We start from the raw sequence: 23,639 nt of genomic DNA, 5'->3' as shown, positions 1-23,639 counted from the left end.
AAGGCAGCCTCATGATTCATCTCAAAACTTCAACCTGCCTCTACCTGTTATGCTCTCCAAAGTCCACAAAGGACTGCTGCTGAGAGCACTGTTTGTAAAATAAGGTCTGTGTTCAAATCCCAGTTCTGACACACATTTTTAATGTGCAAGAAAGTTTCTATAAGCCTATATTACACTGCAGAGTGGAAAATTTATTTTATATTTTATGAAGTTCAGCTTTCAGACTTTACGCTGTGCAACATTTATTTTAGTGCTTAATGAATGCATAACTGCAAGTGCATGGATAGTTCTGTTTTATCACTATGTAATAAACCTAGTACAACATTCATCAGTTATCTTACTCCAGTTTTATAGTTAAACATTATTCATTGGAGCTGTAATGTAATTTTGAGAAACAACCTCAGTAATGTAGAATATAGCAATTACATAAAATTACACTGCCTAGTTATTTAATATCTACATAGCATACACCTTTACAGTGATTTTTGTATATGTAATGAACTCCCTCTTCAGCAGATTAGTTCACAGAGAGCCTTGCTTTCAGAACCAAGAGTTTTTTCTTTTGGTGAAAGGATGGAGGAAGTGGACATAGTCAAGGACTAACTGGGGAAGTTATGTCTTTTATATCTTTTCTTAGCTGAAAGATACCCTTGTTTCTAAATGGTAGCATTTCTTTAACTGATTCTTGTTGCTTGTCAAGAAGATCAGTTCAGTTTGGAATGTGCAATGCTCTACCCATTGACTTCAAAGAATAATAAAAAGTTCCAGTCTGATATTTTTCCCCTCTCACCTTTCAAACTGTGTCATTAACCCTGCGGAATCAGCATCTTTAGCACTTACAAAGATATATGCCAATGATTGATTACAGAATGAAATTTATCACTTCTCAGTGATGTTGCACTGAGATAAGCCTTTTATAAAAGTGAAAACTATGCTGAACAAGGACATCAAAACAGACCTGTGCTTTTTGTGTGAAATATTGTACTAACAGTCATGTCCAAGCATAAATGATAGATTATTGGTTGAAGATCATTGCCATGAGAGAAAAAAATTGGACTTTGTGTTAATTCTCTGTAGATTTATTAGCTTACCAAGCAATTAGTAACCACTGTAATAAAGTGAAAGCCAGACATTTCCCACCAAAATTATGTTTATCTGTTATATTATTTGGAGAGTCTCGAAATTTTCCATGGACATTGCAGTGCAAATAACATAAGCACAATTGTCATTTGGAATAGAGTCCTTTGGCAGTATACATTTCATTCATCATGTTCAATAAACCCTATCGAGAAGGGGAATGTTCAGGGGTATAGAAGAAGTTGAAGTTCACATTAAAAAACTATGAACAAATCATAAAAAATTTAATCTGTACACTGCACTAATAGTTAGATATTACTGTATTCTCACTGCTATCCATGTTACATGCTACTATGAGTAAGTTTGAAAGAAAGCTGTTACTTTTAAAAATACCAAATGTTTGTTATAGATACCTTTTAGTAGTAGGAGGAAGGGGGGGGCGGAGATTAGTGTTTAACATCATCGACAACGAGGTAATTAGAGACAGAGCACAAGCTCAGAACTAGGGAAGGATGGGGAGGGAAACCAGCCATGCCCTTTCAAAGGAACCATCCCGGCATTTGCCTGTAACAGTTTAGGCAAATCATGGAAAACCTAAATCAGGATGGCCAGAGACAGGTTTGAACCGTCATCCTTCTGAATGCGAGTCCAGTGACTTTTTAGTAAAATGTCATCATGATAAAATTATCATAGATGATGGACTTTTTCTCAAACAATAACCCTGTAATGAAGTTTGAATGTGTTACATTGGTACCAATCAATTTTCACAAAGATTCAATTTGTACCATACTTTTATATAAGTATATGCAATTTAAATGCATTTAGTAATTTCTTGTGGCATTGTTGCAGTAAACTAGAGACTGTTATCATTAACAACCAAATAATCCATAATATTGCCTCTGTGTATTGCATACAGGTTGAAACTGAAGGTCTGCTGCTGCTAGTCTTTGTGAGTTCAGTCCCAGATACTCATGGCCACATCTCCTTCACTTGTCAAATAAATGTTTCCAGTGCAACTTACACCTGATTTCATCTGTCTCCTGTAAGCTGTATACAGTTGACGTAGTATCGACTTGATTGGCATATGTTTGTCTGAGCAGCTCCAGAGCCAGTATTTGGGCCTTCTTTCCTAAAATTTATTGCAGGACTTTTGTCTCTGACAACATCTGTGTTTGATTTGTGTGCTCTGCAAGTACAGCAATACATGTGCATTACTTTGTTCCATTTAACACCTCTTTAGCTTTGTTTCTTTCCTTATCAAAGAAGATAAAACAGATGAACACAGAATCTCAGGCCCAAGAGAAAATACAACATATCTGAATGTACATTGTGTAGAAGTCTTACAAACCAGTGATCTGCCTAGTACTATCAGGCCTGTATCTGTCCATTGTCTAATAGAGAAGAGTAAATGTTGAGTGTTTCTCAGTACAATAAAATTACAATCAACTTATTTGTTGCGTACACCTGTGGTACGTGCCCAATGTAAAAGTAGCAGGAAGTGAACCCCCTGCCACAGATATGTATAGCTAAATGGAATTGGCCTGCTGGCACTAGCTACACACACTCTTTCACAGGGCAATAACACTAAAACAGAATCACTATAGGAACACATGAGTAGAACAGTAATCATTTATTAAAATAATCACATCGCATAATACTCAACTTCTGCTTTCCAGCCATGGTGCTGATGAACCTAATTTAACCCAACAAATTGTATGTTTTCCAACTGTCTAGTTGAAGATTTGAGAGTTAAAATTCACGTAAAGAATGTTCGATACTTGGTGTAAACTGTCTGATTACTAGACTGGTCGGCTCTGCAGATATATTGCAGGCATCTGTAAAGAACTATGTTGTTGGTGCTGACAACCGCTGGGTGATAACTCAGTTGTGACTGGAAATGGGACCAAAGAGAACCAGCCAAGTGTCAGCATGCAATCACTTAAATTGTGTGCTTGATCCATGAATGTCATCCTGTGAACTATTTGTAGGGCACAGAAAAATATTTCTGGATTTCGGCACGCTCTTTGATGGCAGTTGTAACTATTGGTGGAGAAAGGCCTGTTTGAAAGTGTTGTAGTGGAAGCACAAAGTAAATTCTCATATGTGTGTGATCTAGTAGGTGGATGACTGTACTTCGTGTGAGATGCCGCATTGTTACTGCCTGTTAGCGCTGCCCTTGGGGACCAGTGCTGTATATTCATCTGGCAGAGACACAGCATTATCAGAAACTTAGAGCTTACAGTGATAATTTTGTGGGTAGGTGAAGCACATGTTGGAAATTACGTAGCCCTCACATCTCTGAGCTGTTTTATGATGGTACCTGCATTTTAAAAAAAAAACCATAACAGTTCATTTGGTTCAGACCTCAGTTAGTTATGAAGAACAGTGTAATAATTTATTTATTCTTGTTTAAAATAAACTCTGTGGCAATGTCATTGTTACACTCATAACAACAGATTTGATTGTTTTGCTACCATTCTGTTTTAGACATTCACATATAGCTGGATAAATTTCCATTACTTCCTTTCTAATATTGTTATAAGCATTATTCTCCAGAAGATTACACAACTGCACAAATTGTTAAAAAAATGACTGGCGGAATTAAGCAACCCTTCCATTTAAAAAAATAAAAATAATAAAAATTTAAAAAAATCTCACAGTTTATGATTTCTTCTAAAGTAGCTGTTAGCAGCAATCACACTGGAACCAGATACTCTTCTTTTCCCAGCAAGATGCTCACATATTAAATAGTAACAATTTTGACAGATTGCACCTAAGTGATCACTGATATTTTCTTGGCGTAGTAAATGTTGATGCTCTTCGTGGGTATGCAGCCACATTTTGTTACATGATAACATGATATTTCTATGGTCCAACTGGTTGTAACCTTCAGGTGAGATTGCAGGTGCACAGTCATGCCAGAACTCAGGTAACATCAGACACAGTGGCTCTTTTATACCCTGGAAACAGGCTGCTGTGCTTGTGAGAGAAGTGGAAGGGCTGCCTTCTGTGAAGTGAAGAATTGCAGTGCTGCCACAGTAGAAACTAACGAAAGCAATTAATCAGAAATTAAGATGCAGCCAGTTAAAAACCAGGCTATTGTTGTTTTATGTCTAATAAAATACGAAGGTTGGAAATTAAATGTGGCAACTATTTATTCACAACCAATACAAAAGAGTTACACGTTTGCACCTCTTACTGTCCTCCAAAGTAGTCACCAGTGTTGTGTAGAATTCATTGCCAGCTTACAGGAAAACCTTTATCTCTGTTACTAATGTCACCAGATAAACGTATTTCAATGGATTCCTTAAGTAAACAATCCCAGTAACGGGAAATGGGAACAATATTTTGTGTCTTTAAACAACATATTATGCCCTTCATTGAGATAATGTTCAGTGAAGGCAGATTTTTCAGGCTGGAGCAAACGTGTGTGACAATGACGTTCCACAAATTGGTCATGAACCATGCAAATAGTCCATCCAGTATAAGCCTTTCTGCATTTACAGGAAATTTATATATTCCAGGCTTCCTCAATGCCAAATCATCTTTAATAGATCCAAGAAGGGCTGTAGTTTTGGTCAAAGATGAAAGGATATTCTCAATATCATGTTTCCTGAGGATTCTTAAAGTTTGTGAAGTAATATTCCCGACAAAGTATAAAAAAGCAAGTGAATTATGAGTGTCCATTGTTGATTCACATGGTGGTCGAAACTGGATAACACAAACAATCTGACGATCTGTATATCCTTTTTGGTTGAAAACAACTTTAAGATAATACAGTTCCTCCATCAAATTATCAGAATCTAAAATAGCATGAGCGCTCTTGATCAGTGTACATAAAACTCCCATGCATTGATGTGGTTGATGACAACTAGTGGCATGGAGACAGTGGTCCAAATGTGTAGGTTTAAGTATATACTGTGTCCCAAAGTCCCGTTTTCTTTTTTTTGTACACTAAAACATCCCAAACAGCCATCTTTTTCTATTTCCATCATAAATTTGAAGTTCGGATGAAGACAGTTAAAATGATCTAAAAACCAATGAGGAGCTTCCATTCAATGTATCAAAACAATCAAAATATCATGCATGTATCTCAAAAACCATGTGGGTTTAAGAGAAGAAGTCCTGAGTGTGATATCTTAAAAATATTCCTTGAGAAGATTCACAGCAACAGACGAATGAATACTCCCCATAGTCACACAATCAGTTTGTTAAAAAAATGTATCGTTAAATAAAAAATATGTCAATGTCAATGCATAATGACACGCTTCAGTAGTTTCATCATCCAAAAGCTGACCAATTATCAACAAGGACTCCTGTAAAGGTACCTGAGTAAAAAGTGAAACAATATAAAAACTAACTAGAAGGTCAGATGTTCCAAAGCATAGAGACTTCAGACGTTGAATAAAATTGGTTGAGTTGGATGTATGACGTTCACATTTGTCCACATGATGGCTAAGAATAGAAGCAAGATATATGGATATATTATAAGTAGGAGTGGCAAAACTGCTGAAGATTGGATGAAGGTGTTTTCCAGGTTTATGAACCTTGGGGAAACCATACAACCTGGGTGATACTGTCGCCCTGGGATGAAGTTTTTTAATGTATCTTCAGGTAAGGAGCTCTTCTTAATAAATGAGATGATCATCCATTTTATCTGGTCTGTAGAATCACCCTGTAGTTTACAATATGCAGAATCCTCCAAAAAACAAGTCATTTTTGCCAAATAATCTTCACGAGAGAGAAGAACAGTGGCACTTTCATTATTAGCAGGAAGAACTAAAAGATTCTTATTTCCCTCAACGATTCCCTTCTCGTGCATGCACAGTGGTCTGTTCCTTGGATATAAAAAGGCATCATCTCTGATGTTACTTCAGTTGCAGCATGCACCTGAAATCTCATCTGAAGATGGTGACCAATTGGACTGTCGAAATATCGTGTCATCAGGTCAATGAAATCTGGCTGTATATATGTGAAGAGCATCAACAGAATGCACATATATTGATGAAATATTCATTCATTCCTGTTTTACTTCTTTTTTCATAATAATTACAAATTATCTAAAACTCCTAATTAGTGCTCACATTGTGAAAGATTTTTTCGCTTCTGTACATTGAGTAATCTTTGTAAAATGAGAATGAAGGGGGGCATGTTTGTTAGAGCAAACTTGAAGTATATCGCCTTTTAATAGGGGTTTTCATGGAGAATTCCATATTACTGTCTGAAATGTGAATTTAAACAAATTAAGTTTATACTTTCTGTATCAGAATTTTGAGTACATCACAATACAATCAGAAACAATGGGCCTGCAGAACTATTGGGCTATCATACAATGTAAGCTTTCACAGCTGGTACCGACATCACATAAAACTTACAAGCTAATAGGCTGTGTTCCATATATATAAAGCTTTCTCCTAATGTTTTCTCTCCAGCTGCAGGAGACATCTTCAGAGGTGAAGCAGAGAACTGCAAACAGAACTTGAGGGAGTGCTCAATGTATGGGCAGTGTACAGGGCACCACAGTCCGTCACGTGATGTCAGCTGTGAGACTCCCTCTAGTAACCCCAACATTCTCGACTGAAAGTAATTGATCATCGTTCTTATCTTGCAACATTGCCATCCAAATTGTATCTAATTTTTAGTACTTTCCTCTTTTCTTTAGAGAAGCTGTTGAGGTTTGTAAACACCATAATAATTTTAACAGAAAAGAGGAAGATGTCAAATTAGATAAAATTTGGATGTCAACATTACAATGTAAGAATGACAATTGATTACTTTCAATTGAGTATGTTGGCCTTACCAGAGATAATCTTGTAGCCAGCATCATGTGGTGGACTTTGGTGGCCTCTAAACTGCCTGTATGTTCAGTGCTCCCTTGAGTTCTGGTTGCAGTTTGCTGCTTTACCTCTGAAGATGTCTCCCATTGTTGGAGAAGAAATACATTGACCACAGCCTATTAGCCTGGAAGTTTTATGCAATATTGGGCTATGTTTTAACAGTATTGACTTTCATAAATTAATGAAATAATATACGGAAAAGGATAAATAAATTTGAATGTATTAACACAGTAAACCATTTCTGTAGCTAAATGGTTAACATCACTGCCTTTGGCATGGAAGGACCTGCGTTCAATTCCCAGTACTTTTTCAACTTTCTTGAGACCAGATTAGGAGCTGCTTGAATAAAGAAGCAGCATCATCAGCAGGATTCATTTACTGGCAATAACAATTGGTGAGATTGGCGACATGCTGATTATGAGTCCCACGATCATAGATTGCTCCTTGTACAGCCTTGTAGATAGCAGTCGGCCATTCAGAACAGGCCTAAAGCGTAATCCATGAGGGATGTTGATATCAATACAGTTTACATCAGGAGTGCTACAAGCATGCTAGTAGAGGCAGCCTGTTACATTTCTCTGTGTCTAGGGATGTTATGACATTAACAATTTCTCGTACGGGATCATTAGTGAAGAGTAGTAAAGGATAAAAAACAACCATCATTGATCTGGCTGAACGCTAAGGTTCTCACAAAGAATTGTAGCTGAAATGCAAATTATGTCAGAGCTCTATTAGCATCACAACTAATCTGCTACTGTAATAAGACTCTGACAGAATGTCCACATACCGTACATTGATGGTTAGATGGCGAGCTCCAAACCTCTGACATACACCAAAAATGGACAAGGGTCATACTAAAAATGAAGAATGTTTTCGTCTGACAAGCCATGTAATTCTGTCCCCACCTGTGCCATCTTGTCAAAGACCTTCCTAATCTTTGACATCAGTATGACACTAACAGGGAGCAGGAACAGTTGTTTATTGTTTGTTAGTGTGGTTTTAAAATGCATGACAAAATTAGTGATCCCACAAAGTGTGAGGCTAGTTGTATAAAACAGATTCTGACTTCTAAAAAAGCCTGACCTGTCAAAATGTACAGACAGATGAGCAAAGTTTGTAGAAATGTGATGAGTGAAGCTTCAATTTAGAAGATGGTGTACCATGTTTTATAGCAGACGAAGGTATATTCATGATGACGAATGATAGAGGATTGAGGAAAAAATTCAACAGGCTAGATATTTCACTATTGATGGACTCAGTTTGTGCTTTCATAAAATTTCATGATCGCTTGTCAAATTGTTGGTTGTGATTTGGGCTATAGAACAGTGTGTGCCTGGTGGGTTCCTTGACTTTTGACAGATGAACACAAAAAATGATGAACGGGAATTGCACTGACCTTTCTCATTTGGCATTACAAGGATAGTGAACAGTTTTTGAACCACATTGTTACTGGTGACAATATCTGATTTTCACGTAAAAGTCCACAAAGGAAGCAAAAGTCAGTGGAATGATCCCCAAAAAAATCAAGAAAAGCCAAACAAATTGTGAGTAGCAGAAAGGTTCTGGCCACAGTGTTCTGGGGTAAAAGTATACCCTACTTATTGACTTTTTGGCTAGAGGAGAGACTGTAAGTACAGCAGCCTACTGTCAGGCCCTTCATAGACTGCACTGTGCCTTCAAAACAAATGACATAGATTGTTGTCCAGCGACATTGTGCTTCTCTACAGTAATGCTTGCCCACATTCTGCTGCTTTGAAGGAGGATTCGCATTGGCATTTTATGTGGGAAGTTTTTGAAGATCTGCCTTTGCCTTAGAACCCGGAGTTACCTCCAAATTGAAGTCTGTCTGTTTTTCTTTCTAACTCAATGAGGATATTAGTTACTATTCAACAACTACAGCACTACAAAATATCTTTAAATTTGAATGATAACTAAATAGAAAAATAGCTAATATATCAAAATTTCTTGTAAAAAAGTTTTCTTGCATTATCTGGAATCAATATGTCTGGACAAACAAATGTTCTTTACTTTTAGAAAGACCCTCATGTTAGTCAACTCAGGAGCTGCTGAGAACCAGCAGTGGTTGTAAAAAACCAGTATTGTCTACTGAATCTTCCTGCAATTATTTTGCAAGAGGTTGAAGTTATATTCAGTGAGCTCCTAAGGAAACATACATATTAGTTTGCACATTTCCTATGAGGAGATAGCTTTGTGATACTGGGGGCTGCAGTTTTGTGGTTTCCATTGGAACCATGTGTATTTTTCAAACTCAGATCACAGCCAATTATTATGTGGCTTACTGAGATTCACAAGCTTGTCCTAAGGTATGGATGATATTCTGTAACAAGGATGTAATTTCTGAGATGGCAGTGTGATGCGCAATGGTCAATCTGTTTGGGAAAAACTTAATGAACATTTGGATAAACTTCAGCATCTCTTCAGGCCCTTCTGCTCTCCATCTTGACTGTTATTGAGAATGAGTATTAATCCTCAGAAATCAAATCAAATTTTCTTCACCCTCTACACGGATACAAACAGCTTCTGCACGTCACAATTGGTAAAGAATTCTACCACAAAGGACTCATCTGTTTTATGCATCTATTTGACAACTGATCATTTCTAAAAACCATTACGTATTAATCAACTCTGTTGTCTTCCTTTCTTTCTTTATTTTCCAACAAGGTCATTAGACACAAAGCACAAGTTCAGACTGGACAGTTATGGGGGAGGAAATCAGTCATACTCTTTTCAAAAGAACCATCCAGATATTCACTTAAAGAGATTTCGGAGAACTATTAAAAACTTAAATCTCTATACCCACACAAAGATTTCAACGGGGCCTCTCCTGAATGCAAGTCCATCACCTTTATGTTATCTTGCTCAATACAACTCTCTCTCTCTCTCTCTCTCTCTCTCTCTCTCTGTGTGTGTGTGTGTGTGTGTGTGTGTGTGTATGTGTGTGTGTTTTCATTATAGTATTGTCACAACTGTTGGGATTGAGGCCTCATTTGTGGTAGCTAATGTTAAAATGAGTACTTATTCAAACATGTCTGAACAATGGAAAATCCAGGATGAAATAATGACCATATTATGGAAAGGATAGATTGCTACTCACCATGTACTGAAGACATTGAGTCATAGACAGGCACAGCAAAAAGACTGCCAAACAAGTGAGCTTTCAGCCAAAAGGCCTTCTTCTAAAGTGGACAGTGGTTGTGTGTATGAGAGTTGTGCTTGTGTGAATTTTGTGTTTTGCTACTTTAGAAGAAGGCCTTTTGGCCAAAAGTTCACTTGTTTAGCAGTCTTTTTGAAGTGCCTGTCTGTGACTCAACATCTCTGCCATATGATGAGTTTCAATCTGCCTTTTCGTAATATTGCCATTATTCTAACTTGTTTCTTGTATTATATAAGGTGGCTCTTAAACATGTAGAATGGATTCTTTTACAATCACAATATTTTGCAGCCGTTGTGAAAACTGTGATTGCTACATGGGACCATTAATTTTCCTTTCTTTACCGATTGCCTAACAAATCAATTATATAACAAGGAATTACTGCACACAGAGATTCTAGCTATAAATGTGATTAATATTTCAATAAAATTATTGCAGCCTTGAAAAATTATCACAGTATTGGAAGTATACATGATATCAAAGAAAGAATTCCATATTTTGAGAGGTGGTAGTATGGACCAAAACAAGACAAAATGTCCAGTAAACATGGACTCTAAAGTGCTTTCCTTAAGAGCTATGAATACTTATACGTCTCCTCTACTGCAAGCTCTTCATTGCGATAACTACCTACAATATATATGCTCTGCACTTACTCATAACTGTGAATATGGTTTAACTTAATGACACTAAATGTCTAACAGCTGTAATCTCTTTGATTTTCCAAGCAATTTGTTGTTCTCTCATTGGTATCTGTTGTTCTGCTTGTGGTCTGCATCTTCCCAACACAATACTACAATGTTGTAGCTTGAAGTCTTCAACAGATGTTCCCTAGAATGGCAGCCTTGCTGGCCAGGTTCTGTATTTATGCCTGGGTGGTGCCTGGAGTTCTGTCTGCCAACTGCTCCAGATCCAGTGTTCCCTCTTTGATCTGTGCCCGTGAGGTACTCTTTCTCACTGCTGCAAGTGTTCCCTATTCCACCTGTGCCTACTGTGACAGTATCCCACGGCAGTTGCCACATCATGGGATTTTGTATTCATTCTGTGACCACGAGGTGCCTTCTCTGCAGTCTCACAATACTATAAGCATTCCTTGTTCCTTCTGCAGCTGTCTCTCAGGGCGGTGTCAGTCTCCCAGTGTTCCATATTCCTAGCTGCAGTAATGAACCTCAGAAACTGCAGTAACAACATCAAAATCCTGAGACCTTAAGGATTGTGTTTCACAGGAGCAAAACTAATACAGAACACCAGATGGCAGTCTCCACCACAAGAGGCATTCTGCAGTGGGAGTAGACATAATATGGAACTCCAGAAGCAGCGTGAGATTACAGGGAATGCGCCTTGTGGGTGCGGACTGAATATGGAACACCAGAAGACTGACACCACTACAACAGGAAGCCTCAGTGGGTGTGGACAGCGTAGTGAGTGCCTACAGCAGCACAAGACTAGGGAATGCACCTCATGGTTGCTGACCAAGTATGGAACACGAGGAGGCAGCCACCACAATTGGAGACAGCAGCAGTGGACTTAGATGGAATAGAAAAGATCTGGAGCAGCGTGGAAATGCTCCTGGTGGGTGCATACTGAATATGGAACACTAGGAGACAGAAAATGCTGCAAGAGATAGCCATAGTGGCACAGATGGCATAGGGAATGCCTACAGTGGTGCAAGACTGCAGAAAACGCACCTCACAGGCATGGCCCGATTACAGAACACCTTGATGCAGCCACTGTGACAAGAGGCTGCCACAGTGGATGTGAACAAAAAGGGAACACCTGCAATGGTGTGGAAGCATACCTCGCGGACATGGACTGAAGAGGGAATGCCCCATCCAGAGCAGACAGTAGACGTAACTCCAGGCACCGCCCAGGAATAAAGATTGGACCCAGTCAACCACGCAGACTGTCTCAGGGAACGTCTATGAAGATTTTGAGTTACAACATTGAAATATCGTGTTAAGATGATGCAGACCACTGGCAGAACATGAGACCTCGACGAGATGAGAACACCAACAGGTGCTAACTGCATGCTGTATTCGCGGACAGTAACAGAGGAATGTGTCCTCATTTGTTTACGGTGTTTATTTATTTATTTCAGCTCTGTTGCTCCAGTAAACAGAAGAATTGCATGGATTGGAGTGAGTCCTTTTTTTTAATTAAAAATTAAAATATTGTAACCATACTTGTGGACAGTAACTAAATATGCTAATAATTACAAAGTGTAACATAACATGCATATAGGAAAAAATATGCCAATAGTTGCAGTCTTCGGCATTTACTGCAGTGGGACCGAAGTATAACATAATTAAATCGTAAATTACAGTTATTCCACATTGTAAGTTATAGAATTATTAAAAAGTACATTATTAAGTTAAGCATAAAAATTTCAGTGATAAGGTAGGCTATAGTATTCATCTACAAAATTGTAATAATAAATATTACGTATACTAGTGTTTAATACATTAACTGTACCTGGTGTGCGTTTTGATCAATGCATTTTAATTTACGTCCTCCTGAACTTTTGAGACCTATGAAACTGATTGTAGTGGGTTTTCTTAGCATTCAAAGTTAGACCATTGCAACTTGCGAGAGTTCAGTCAAGGTGTGTGTTACAAATAAACCACACACCTTTGTAGTAGTCGTCAAACTCCCGACTAGGTGAAATTTTCTTAAATCATGATTCAGTACTAGTGTCTATTAAATCAGTATTCCAACAACTTGGGGCTACAATCTGAATTTATTGTACATTGCCTATATGTCAGACAAGAGATTAGTCATTAGCTTCTGTCTTTATGTGCAGCTGACATTCTGTTCAGACTCTGACATTCAGCCGCCTGAACAAAATGTTTTTCGTTATAGCTTGATGTATAAATGAACATGCACACACACACACACACACACACACACACACACACACAACTGTTTACACGTGTTGATTTATACATCAAGTTAGTATGGGATTTTCATATTAGTGAAATAGTTTTTTGATTGAAATTCTTAGCAATAAAATAGCAGAAAAGCCTGTACCCTCTCAAACTGAACCATTTTTGGAGATCAGAGAAAACATTATTGGCAGTTGTTGAAAGATCATTGTCTGGTGTTTCAACTGCAAAGAGAGTAAATTTGCTGATAGCTTTTGTACATAGTGGAAGGTAATAATAAAAATAAGAAAGAACAAAGGGCCCAATACAGAATCTTGCAACAGCCCTGTATTTGCTGTTCCCCAGTGAGGTGAAGTTATTGTATCATCTCCATCATTAAGTGATACCCTCTGTTTTCTATCAGTTAGGTACAATCTAAGACATATCCATACTGCATCAATTAAGCCATAAGGAGGATTTCATGGTTCACAGGGTCGAAAGCTTTATTATATCTCAATATACCTTCAGATGCCAGTCTATTGTTAAGTGCATCTAAAACATTTTTGGTAAAGGAAAATATAGGGTCATCAGTTGATAGGCCTGTTTGGAAGCTGAAATGACAATGAGTAAGTGCCTTTTTGATGTTCAGGTCTTCAACAATTCTCCCATGCATCAGTTTCTCCAGAATTTTTGAGAAAAATGTTAAAAGGTATATAGAGTGGTAGTTTGAAGCAGCCCCCTTTTTTGAATAGTGGTTTCACAATGGCCTACTTCAGTCTGTCTGGAACAATACCTTGTAGAAGGGATTCATTAAATAGATGACGAAGTATTACACAAATAGCACTATCATGATGTTTAAGTACCCTTGTGGCAATGTTATCAAAGCCAGATGTATTTTTATTTTGCATTTTTGTGATGATCCTTTTCATCTCACTGACTGTGAAAGGAGCTTTGTGCATTTGTCTTATTTTGCGCAATCCAGTTCCTTTCACAAGGTTCATAGTGTCTTTGACTGAGCTCTTATAGCCTGTATTCTGAGCAACTGTTAGAAAGTGATTGTTAAAGACTCTTGCAACTGCATCAGTTTCTTTAACCATATTGACACCATGTCTTATTTCTGTGTTGGATTCTCTTTCACATTTCTTTTCCAGCTCCCTTTTAAGAACACTGCATATGGTTTTCATTTTGTCTATTTCATATTTAATAAATAAGGTTTTGGAGCACATTATGATTCTTTTCAAAATTTAACAATATGATCTATAGTGCCGTTTTATTTGTGTATGATGCACTGGTGACAGTGGTCCCTCTAGGCATGTAATTATTGCTCCAAATTGATGCCTTTTTTGTCCCAAAAGAGAGTCAGCATAACCTTCCCTGATGATGGTTCTGTTCGAAACTTCTTTGGTTTTGGTGATGAGGAATGGCGCCATTCCTTGTTCGCTCTCTTTGTTTCCAGTTGGTGGAAGTGAACCATGTTTCGACCCCAGTAACGATTCTTGCAAGGAAGCCATCACCTTCTTGTTCAAAGTGCCAAAGAAGTTCTTCACAAGCATCAACACATCATTCTCTCACTTCAGGAGTCAGCTGCCGTGGCACCCATCTTGCAGACACTTTGTGAAACTGGAGCACATCATGCACAATGTGGTGTGCTGACCCGTGACTAATCTGTAAACATGCTGCAATGTCATTCAGTGTCACTCGGCAGTTTTCCTTCACTATGGCTTCAACTGCTGCAATGTTCTGTGGAGTCACAACTCGTTATGCCTGTCCTGGACAAGGAGCATCTTCCACTGAAGTCACACCATTTGCGAACTTTATACTCTATTCATAGACTTGCTGCTGTGACAAATATGCATCACCATACTGAATCTTCATTCTTCGATGAATTTCAAAAGGTTTCACACCTTCACTATGCAAAAACCGAATAACAGAATGCTGTTCTTCCCTGGTGCAAGTCGCAAGTGGGGCGGCCATCTTTATACTGATGCGACGGTATGTGTGTATCTGCACTGTGCTGCCACCTACAGGCCATTCTGCATGCTGTTTGTAGCATGCGTATCAACTTACAGGATAATGGCGTGAAACTTCAATTTGTTATTACGAATTTAAGGTTTTCATTTGACTCACCCTCATACATAACTTACTATTATTGTAGATCTGTAACGGGAAAGAGATTATAGTATTAGAGATACATTTCACAGTAGTGAAGAGGAACCAGCACTCATAACTCTTACGGTAAATATTTTAGTGCCCATGTTTACTGGACATGTTTGGCTTGTTTTGGTCCATGCTAGTGCCTCTCAAAATATATAACACTTTTTTTTAATATCTTGCATACAGAAAACGTGTAGGGAAGTAAAGGCAAATAATAAAAATGTAGTATGCAATAACCACAAAAAAGGGAGAGAGGGTTAGTTCATATATCTGTGTGTACATATTCTGAAGATACATACAAATATACTGGCAGAGCAAATCCCATGGTAATAATGTAGTGAAATTTTTGTAACTTTTTGGTCTCCCCATTGCCTCTAAGAATAATTGTGTCATAATGCCTTCAACAGAAACAGCTGTTAAGATAACACTGCAAAAGAGGAATCTCTTCTCTGCTCACCAAAGATGTGGAAAAAAGTGTTGGTACTTTTTGTTGAAAAGGCATGAAAAGATATAGAATTTGAATTTATAGACTGGTGATGACAACATACAAGTATAAGCTTTGTGTTAATCATTAGTACTAAGTATTTAAATTGTAAAGATGCTCCACTATGCTGAATAAACATTCTTCTACTCCCACAGTAGCAAAATTTCTTATGTCTATCTCTCAAAACATACAAGAATAAATTCTAGTACACACAATGACTTTTAAAGTTACATTTGGTCTTTATTCCTTTCACAACTTCTGTAAAGAAAAAAAATTATTACAGGCACAGAGCTATCAACATCTATGTGCGTTCCTATTGCGATCTGTGGCTGCAGGATGAGAATGTTGGCCAGGAGATAATGATTGAAGATCTGACTGTAAGTAACTACTGGTTATAATTATCAGTGGAGTAGCTTTTACTGCACATTTTCTTTAATTTTAACTGTTGTGCCTTTCTGGATATACTAATTCACTTTTGTAAATTATTTTTTAACACATAACAGTACCTGTACTTAAAGTGTTAACTTGCTTAGGTCAGATGTGCCCTCGAGGCTGCAATATGGTAGCATAATTGCTTCTCACAGACCACAGAAGTGTTATCGTGACAGAGGAATTATTTTTTTAGACAACATAGTTGTGTGGAGATAACAGCGATTGGTTTACTTCTAATCAATTATTCAAAATGACAGTCACAATCGCATTATTTATTTTCTGCCAACTGGTTTCCACCTGCAACGGCGTCATCTTCAGGGCAATTTACACCATTTGGACGCTCGCTGGAGTCATCACCCTTCCCATGCACAGGCAGGGCGACAACTCCATGCCCTGAAGATGACCCCATCCTGGGTTGAAACAGGTTGGCGGCAAAATAAATAATGCGATTGTGACTGTCATTTTGAATAATTGATTAGAGGAATTATCTCTTACTACCACAGTGATTATTGTGTAAAGTAACACCCTTTCGACTGTAGGCTTTCTCAGAGCACTGTCAAATGGGGTGATTTCTGACCATTTTGAGGTTATTTGCACCATAGCTTATATTGGTTATGTTGATTACGTTGTTTGTTAGGGAAGTGTATGACAAATAATATATCCTAAAAACAGAAAGTTTTTGTGTACGTATACTTGACTGAGACAGATAAATGAAGTTACATAATACAATGGAACACCTACAACCATTCTTAAGATGTTACTTATTACATGGCTACCAGTTTTGTTACTTCAGTACACCATCTCCAGGCTTTAACTGACCCTGAGGGGGTTAACTCAAATCATATACTTGATTCCATCAGTGCCAATATGGTGTGAGTTAACCCCCTCAGTGTCAGTTAAAGCTTGAAGATGGTGTACTGAAGCACTGAAACTGGTTGACATATAATAAATAACATCATAAGGACAGCCGTAGGTGTTCCATTTTGTTACATAATTGAATGACGAAGTCCCTCAAACCCTCAGGAGGCTGTACATACGAAAACTTGATAAATGAAGTGTCTGAAATCACCCCATGGATTGTGGTGATTTTGGACACGTGTTTTTTAAATCCCTGTTTGCAGTTACAAAGTACATGGGAGTATTTCAGACATAAATTGATGTTTTCTTTTAAAATTCTACATTATTCTTATTTGATCTTAGTGACATTTAACACATTTCAAGGATGTTCATAATAACGAATAAGTGATAAAAGTTGAAATAACAAATTTTACTTATTTAAAGGTTTTATATATTCAAGGTTGGGTCTCATTTTCTATAGATTAAATTGCAAATTTTTGAAGTTATAAATCAAAATATTAAAAACAGAAACAAAACAAAGACATTATACTACAAGATAAAAATCAGTTCACTTACTCAATATTCAGCATTAAGTTTCAAACATTGGCCGTTGAGTTACGATGGCTTTAGAGTCAAAGCACATCTTTTCTAAAAATAAATGTCCTTCTCTTCTCAACTGGCGTAGTATATACTTAGAGAACTTGTTCTTTTTGTATTGTGTCTTCAGCAAGGACATTGGGAAACACAAATACGAGGAAATTTTGATAATCTTTTATGTTGTCCATCTCAGTTCCATGAAAATACAATTTATTGCTGCAGTTGTTATGAGACATTCAGGTATAACAGTTGCCAAATAGGCTGTCTTATCAATGAGAGTATTTGTTGCTCACAGTTTGACTTGTACAGAGCTATTCACACCTTTTGGCACCATGTTGTAAAACTAGTTATGATTAATAACAAGGTGTGAGGTTTGAAAATGGGCGGGTCAGCCCAAAACAAGTAACCACTGCAGCAATAAATTGTATATTCGTACAACTGAGATGGACAAAATAAAAATTTATCAAGTTTTCCTCAATATTATACAGTTGCAGACCTACCATCCTGAAGCTGTATGCCTCGGATCAGCAAACACAGATACGTTTCTACTGTTGCTGTGTGGGTGCAAGAATTTCACACATACTTCCCTTGCACCAACATTTGTTGCCATTCCAACATACTGCCTCATATGCTCCTTGTTTCAAGATATGTGTTCATAATCAGCAGCAAAACTCCGTTGGATAATGGGTTATTTTCACTTTCTCTACTGCTCAAAGCACTATCACATGTTCCCGCAGTGTTTTCATAAATCATTGATTTCCCAGGAGGAATGTCTACTTTGTAGTAGCAGGAACTACCAGATTTAGTTGGAGGATAACAAATATCATTGAGCATTTCTTAGAAACTGGAAGTCCATGCCTCTGTGTAGCTTTACCAGCCCTCCTCATTATCAGACAATTTCTGTAATACATGATCTGGATCAAATGGGATTAGGCCTGCTGCCCAAAATTCACTCATTATGTTTTCAGTAAATTTGCTGAAATCTTAGTCAGTGTTTGCTTCAGAAGAGATGGAAAAGTATCCTCAGGAATGGTCCCGCGAGTGTAATTCTTCCGTTCAGTTGATCCAGCTCTCCACACTGCTTTCATTGGTCTGAAGAAGCTTACAAGAAGTAGTTGGAGGAGGTAGGTGCTGTTAGGTGGAAGGAAAATGAATGAAATATTGTTCCACTGACACTCTTTGGTAATGTGTAAGGAAACGTGACTGAGGAAGTTGTCCCCAATCATCACTATTGGTCCATTTTGCTTCTTCAAGTAGAGGAAAGCAGTTGTAAAGAACCAGTCTTCAAATATCGGCAGATCAGACCATCGAGTTTTATTCCTATTGCAAGGGGTTCCCCTTGGGTAACCTTCCTGTCACTTGTGCCACAAATACTCAGATGTAAAAAGGACACATTATGGCGGAAGCAGTATACCATCAGCACTTGTTGTCATCATTATTGAGACACTAGATTTTGTTGAATCCATCACTTTTTCAGCATGCTTGATCCCTTGTTTTGTAATTGTCTGTTGCTTGCTTGGATCATCTGGCATGTTGATTTCTTCAAACTCTATGTGATCAAATGTATCTGGCCACCTGGCTGAAAATGACACAAATTCATGGCGCCCTCCATCGGTAATGCTGGAATTCAGTAAGGTGTTGGCCCACCCTTAGCCTTGATGACAGCTTCCACCCTCGCAGGCATACGTTCAATCAGGTGCTGGAAGGTTTCTTGGGGAATGGCAGCCCATTCTTCACAGAGCACTGCAGTGTTGGGCGGTGAGGCCTGGCATGAAGTTGGCGTTCCAGAACATCCCAAAGGTGTTCTATGGGATTTAGGTCAGGACTCTGTGCAGGCCAGTCCGTTACAGAGATGTAGTTGTCGTGTAACCACTCTGCCACAGGCCATGCATTATGAACAGGTGCTCCATCATGTTGAAAGGTGCAGTCGCCATCCCCGAATTGCTCTTCAACAGTGGGAAGCAAGAAGGTGCTTAAAATATCAATGTAGACCTGTACTGCGATAGTGCCACACAGAACAACATTGAGTGCAAGCCCCTCCATGAAAAATACGACCACACCATAACACCACGGCCTCCGAATTTTACTGTTGTCACTACACACGCTGGCAGATGACGTTTACCAGGCATTCGCCATACCCACACCCTGCCATCAGATCGCCACATTGTGTACCGTGATTAGTCACTCCACACAGTGTTTTACCACTGTTCAATCGTCCAATGTTTACGCTCCTTACACCAAGCGAGGTGTCATTTGGCATTTACTGGCATGATGTGTGGCTTATGAGCAGCTGCTTGACCATGAAATCCATGTTTTCTCACCTCCTGCCTAACTGTCATAGTACTTGCAGTGGATCCTGATTCAATTTGGAATTACTGTGTGATGGTCTGGAGAGATGTCTGCACATTACGACCCTCTTCAACTGTTGGCGGTCTTTGTTAGTCCACAGAGGAGGTCAGCCTGTACGCTTTTGTGCTTTATGTGTCCCTTCACATTTCCACTTCACTATCACATCGGAAACAGTGGACCTAGGGATGTTTAGGAATGTGGAAATCACGCGTATGAATGTATGACACAAGGGACACCCAATCATCTGACCATGTTTGAAATCTGTGAGTTCCGCAGTGTCCCATTCTGCTCTCTCACAATATCTGATTTACTGAGGTCGCTGATATGGAGTACCTGGCAGTAGGTGGCAGCACACTGCACCTAATTGAAAAGTGTATGTTTTTGGGGGTGTCCATATACTTTTGATCACATAGTGTAGTTAATCATGTTGCTAGGCAGAAGATTTTCTAGCATTGGCTTATATTGGAGTCATATAATTTAACTGTCATGTTATCCACTCCCGCATAAACTCTTTTAATAATTTTGCTTAGGCAAATGGGGAGCTCTTCTGAATGCTGCTTGAGGAAAAAATGTGCACATTCTTCTTGTTAGAAAATATCTTCTCTTTTATCAAGATAGCTTTTCACTAAAAATCATCCAGTTTAGTGAAAGGAAATCCCCAATGTGCAACCCTCAAGATACCTTGCTTCAACATTTTTTCTTCTACCTCATTTACTAGTGGTTATCCTCCCAGTTTTGTTTGACTGTATTTCCTGTACTGTACTTTGTTGGGTCGATCTAGGTATACCATACAAATCACACGCTTTTCTGTATGATAATTCGTGATGCTGAATTTACCAAATGTTACATGATCTACTAAGAAGAAAGAGAGCATTAAATGACATGCACTGATAAAATCATGCCACAGTGATAGTCATGTGCACACTTACAAAACAATTCTGCCTTTGGATCACACACAGGGTCACAGACAGGTATTTTACTCCAAAAACTGGGCAGTAGAAAAGTTAAACAATTATAACCCATGCTCTCCCCATCATAGAGAGCAAAATGACTACATGTGTGAGATTCCATGCTTTGTGTGAATTTTCTTTAAGTCTTCTTTATATACAGAACTTTTTTTTTAGATTGTATGTGTTTCATTAACATAGATGTTAGGTTAGAGTTGCCCATTAGGTAGGGCTTGTTTAATGCAATGAATGAGCTAACAGTTTGTTGTATCCTTGAAATGCAGCAATCCTTTGAGGACGCTGAACTGAAAAAGCGTGATGAACAGGAAGATGAAGGAAAACCAGATCCTCTAAATCAACTTGTGACAACCTTCTGCCGAGGAGCCATGACTGAACGAACTGGAGCTCTCCAAGAAGATCCACTGTACATGTCGTATGCTGAAATTCAGTCCAAGTAAGTTTAATCTACTTAGGTAAATTTGAACTTACATCAATGAAATGTGATATTGACCTCTTTTTTTCCTTATTATTCCACTGGTGAAATATTTTTCTGGTGCTTTCGACTGAAGAATTCAAATTTATACTTATCACATTTGTGGCCCAATGAAAATCTTTGCTTCTGAGTCCCATTTTGAATGTATATTTTCTGTAAATTTGAGATCAGGTGTTATTGACAGTCAGATGATTGAGTTTGTAACACTTAACTATTTGCTTGGACAATATGGTTTTGAATTTCCACCTAAGTTGACTGTGCTGTTTTCATTTACTGAATGCTACATTTTCAGTTTCACTTATTTCCAGCTTAACAGTTATTATTGTGAGAAATCCAATGGCAGTGTAGTGTGTGGCCCTTTATCAGTTGCTGTACCATTGTTTACATTTTGAAGGAAAGGCCCTAGAATTCACTAAGTGCAAGCAAGTGAGTTTCTGTCCATATTTGGATGACACTGTTGCAGTATAATCACATGAAACAGAAAAACTGAATGATTTCTTTCATCACCCAAAGTCTGTCCCTCTTTAAACACATACAGATTAATATCAACATAAAGTTTCTAGTGGGTGATACTTGTTTATCATCTTTTGTTTCTGTAAATCCAGTTTTTAATCCACAAGCAGGTCTCTTCCCCATCTCCTCCCACCCTCTTGTTATTGTTCTCATCATCTTCAGCCTCTAGGCTGGTGTACTGCAGCCCTCCATACTAGTTTGTCCTGTGTAAGCCTCTCCATCTCTGCATAACTACTGCAAACCTTATTCATCTTAACTTGCTTACTGTATTCGAGCCTTGGTCTTGTCACTAAAAAAACTTGGGCAACATTAGAAAGCATCATCCAGAAAATTCTGTAAAACCATGTTAAAATTATAATGTAACAATACCAGAGAAGGAAAGTTGCTACTCACCATATAGCGAAGATGCTGAGTCGCGATAGGCACAACAAAAAGATTCACACAATTAAAGCTTTCAGCCATTAAGGCCTTCGTCAGTAGTAGACATACATACACACACGCACACACAAACACTCTCATAAATGCAACTTGCACACACGTCTGCAGTCTCAGAGAGCTGAGACCACACTGCGAACAGCAACTCCAACGCATGATAGTTGCAACTCAAAGAGGTAAAGAGAAAAAATGTAAGAAAATGGTGGGTGGATTTCCTGCGCATAAATGGAAAAACCAAAATGGCCAAAGACGCGTCGAATTGTGCAAAAATTTTAATCTCAAAATCATGTTGACACGTTTTAAAAAGAACTCTTCTAAACAAAAATCTTGGCAGGCACCCCACATGCATTTCAAATAGATCATGTAGTGGTTTCATCTGCTAACTACAAAGACAATTTAAATGTCCAAGTTGGGAAAGGGGCAATATTGATTCTGACCATTATTTAATGCAAATAAAAGTAAAACTTCAACCATGAAATCTGTTCAAAACAAAAATGCTATCCTAAAATTTGACACTGCTAAAATTACCCCACCTCTAACAAGCGAACTGGACAAAAAACATTCCAACAATTGGCAAAATCCAAAAGAAAAGTTCATCAAAACAACACATAATTTAATTCCACTTTGAAAGAAACAAAAACACACTTGGTGGTACGTGGATTGTGAAACAGCAGTTAAGTCTAGGCATGAGGCAGTCACAATATGGAATAGTAACAAAACATACAACACCTTTCTAACTGTAAGAAAAGAAACATCTAAATTAATCTGACAGACTAAAAGAAACTACAAAAATTCCCAACTTTTAGAAATCAAAAAAGACTTCCAAAAGAACAATGCAAGAAGCTTTTATAAAACATTCAAAACAAAACTAACTGGTTACCAACCTCAGAGTCCTTGCTTCAAAAATGGAAATGGCAGTTTGGCTCTTAACAGCCAGGAAAAGTATAAGGTATTTGCTAATTATTTTCAAAAACTATTGAACTGTCCAGAGCCAGCAAATAAATTCCAACCACAGCAGACTAATAACACCGACGCTAACTCTAAAGAACCTGATGAAATAAAAAAAAAAAACTGAACAAATTAAGAGACTTTAAAACAATGAAACATCCAGAGAACACGGTATAACAGCAGAACTACTAAAATTAGCTGGCCCTAACACTATAAAAGAGATCACTCAGTTAGTAGGACATATCTGGCAAACTGAGAAAATACCTGAGGACTGGAAAACTGCCCTAATCCATCCATTGCATAAAAAAGGGAATAGAACTGATATTAATAATTACTGAGGAATCTCTCTTCTCCCGGTCACATACCAACTTTTACCACAGTGTCTCTTGGTCGTCCTACGAACAGTTAGAACCTAAAATTGGTGAATTACCAAGCAGGCCTTAGATCAAATAGATCCTGTCCGGAACAAATTCTTAATTTAAAACTAATCATTATGCTTAATTCTA

The 23,639-nt window shown here is 38.0% G+C and overlaps 1 protein-coding gene across 1 annotated transcript in view; it reads left to right on the top strand.

Moving 5' to 3' along the window:
• Nucleotides 1-23,639, top strand: part of LOC126163107 (ryanodine receptor) — a 737,240-nt gene that overhangs the window by 616,174 nt on the left and 97,427 nt on the right. The window contains exons 76-77 of the mRNA XM_049920028.1: nucleotides 15,866-15,959; nucleotides 21,029-21,198. Of these exons, the coding sequence (XP_049775985.1) occupies nucleotides 15,866-15,959; nucleotides 21,029-21,198 (264 nt within the window). The remainder of the gene's footprint in view (nucleotides 1-15,865; nucleotides 15,960-21,028; nucleotides 21,199-23,639) is intronic.

The sequence above is a fragment of the Schistocerca cancellata genome, chromosome 2, assembly GCF_023864275.1.
Source record: "Schistocerca cancellata isolate TAMUIC-IGC-003103 chromosome 2, iqSchCanc2.1, whole genome shotgun sequence".
NCBI classification, from domain to species: domain Eukaryota; kingdom Metazoa; phylum Arthropoda; class Insecta; order Orthoptera; family Acrididae; genus Schistocerca; species Schistocerca cancellata.
Note: the sequence above shows the minus strand (reverse complement) of the source record. Positions and strands in the feature narration are given on the sequence as shown.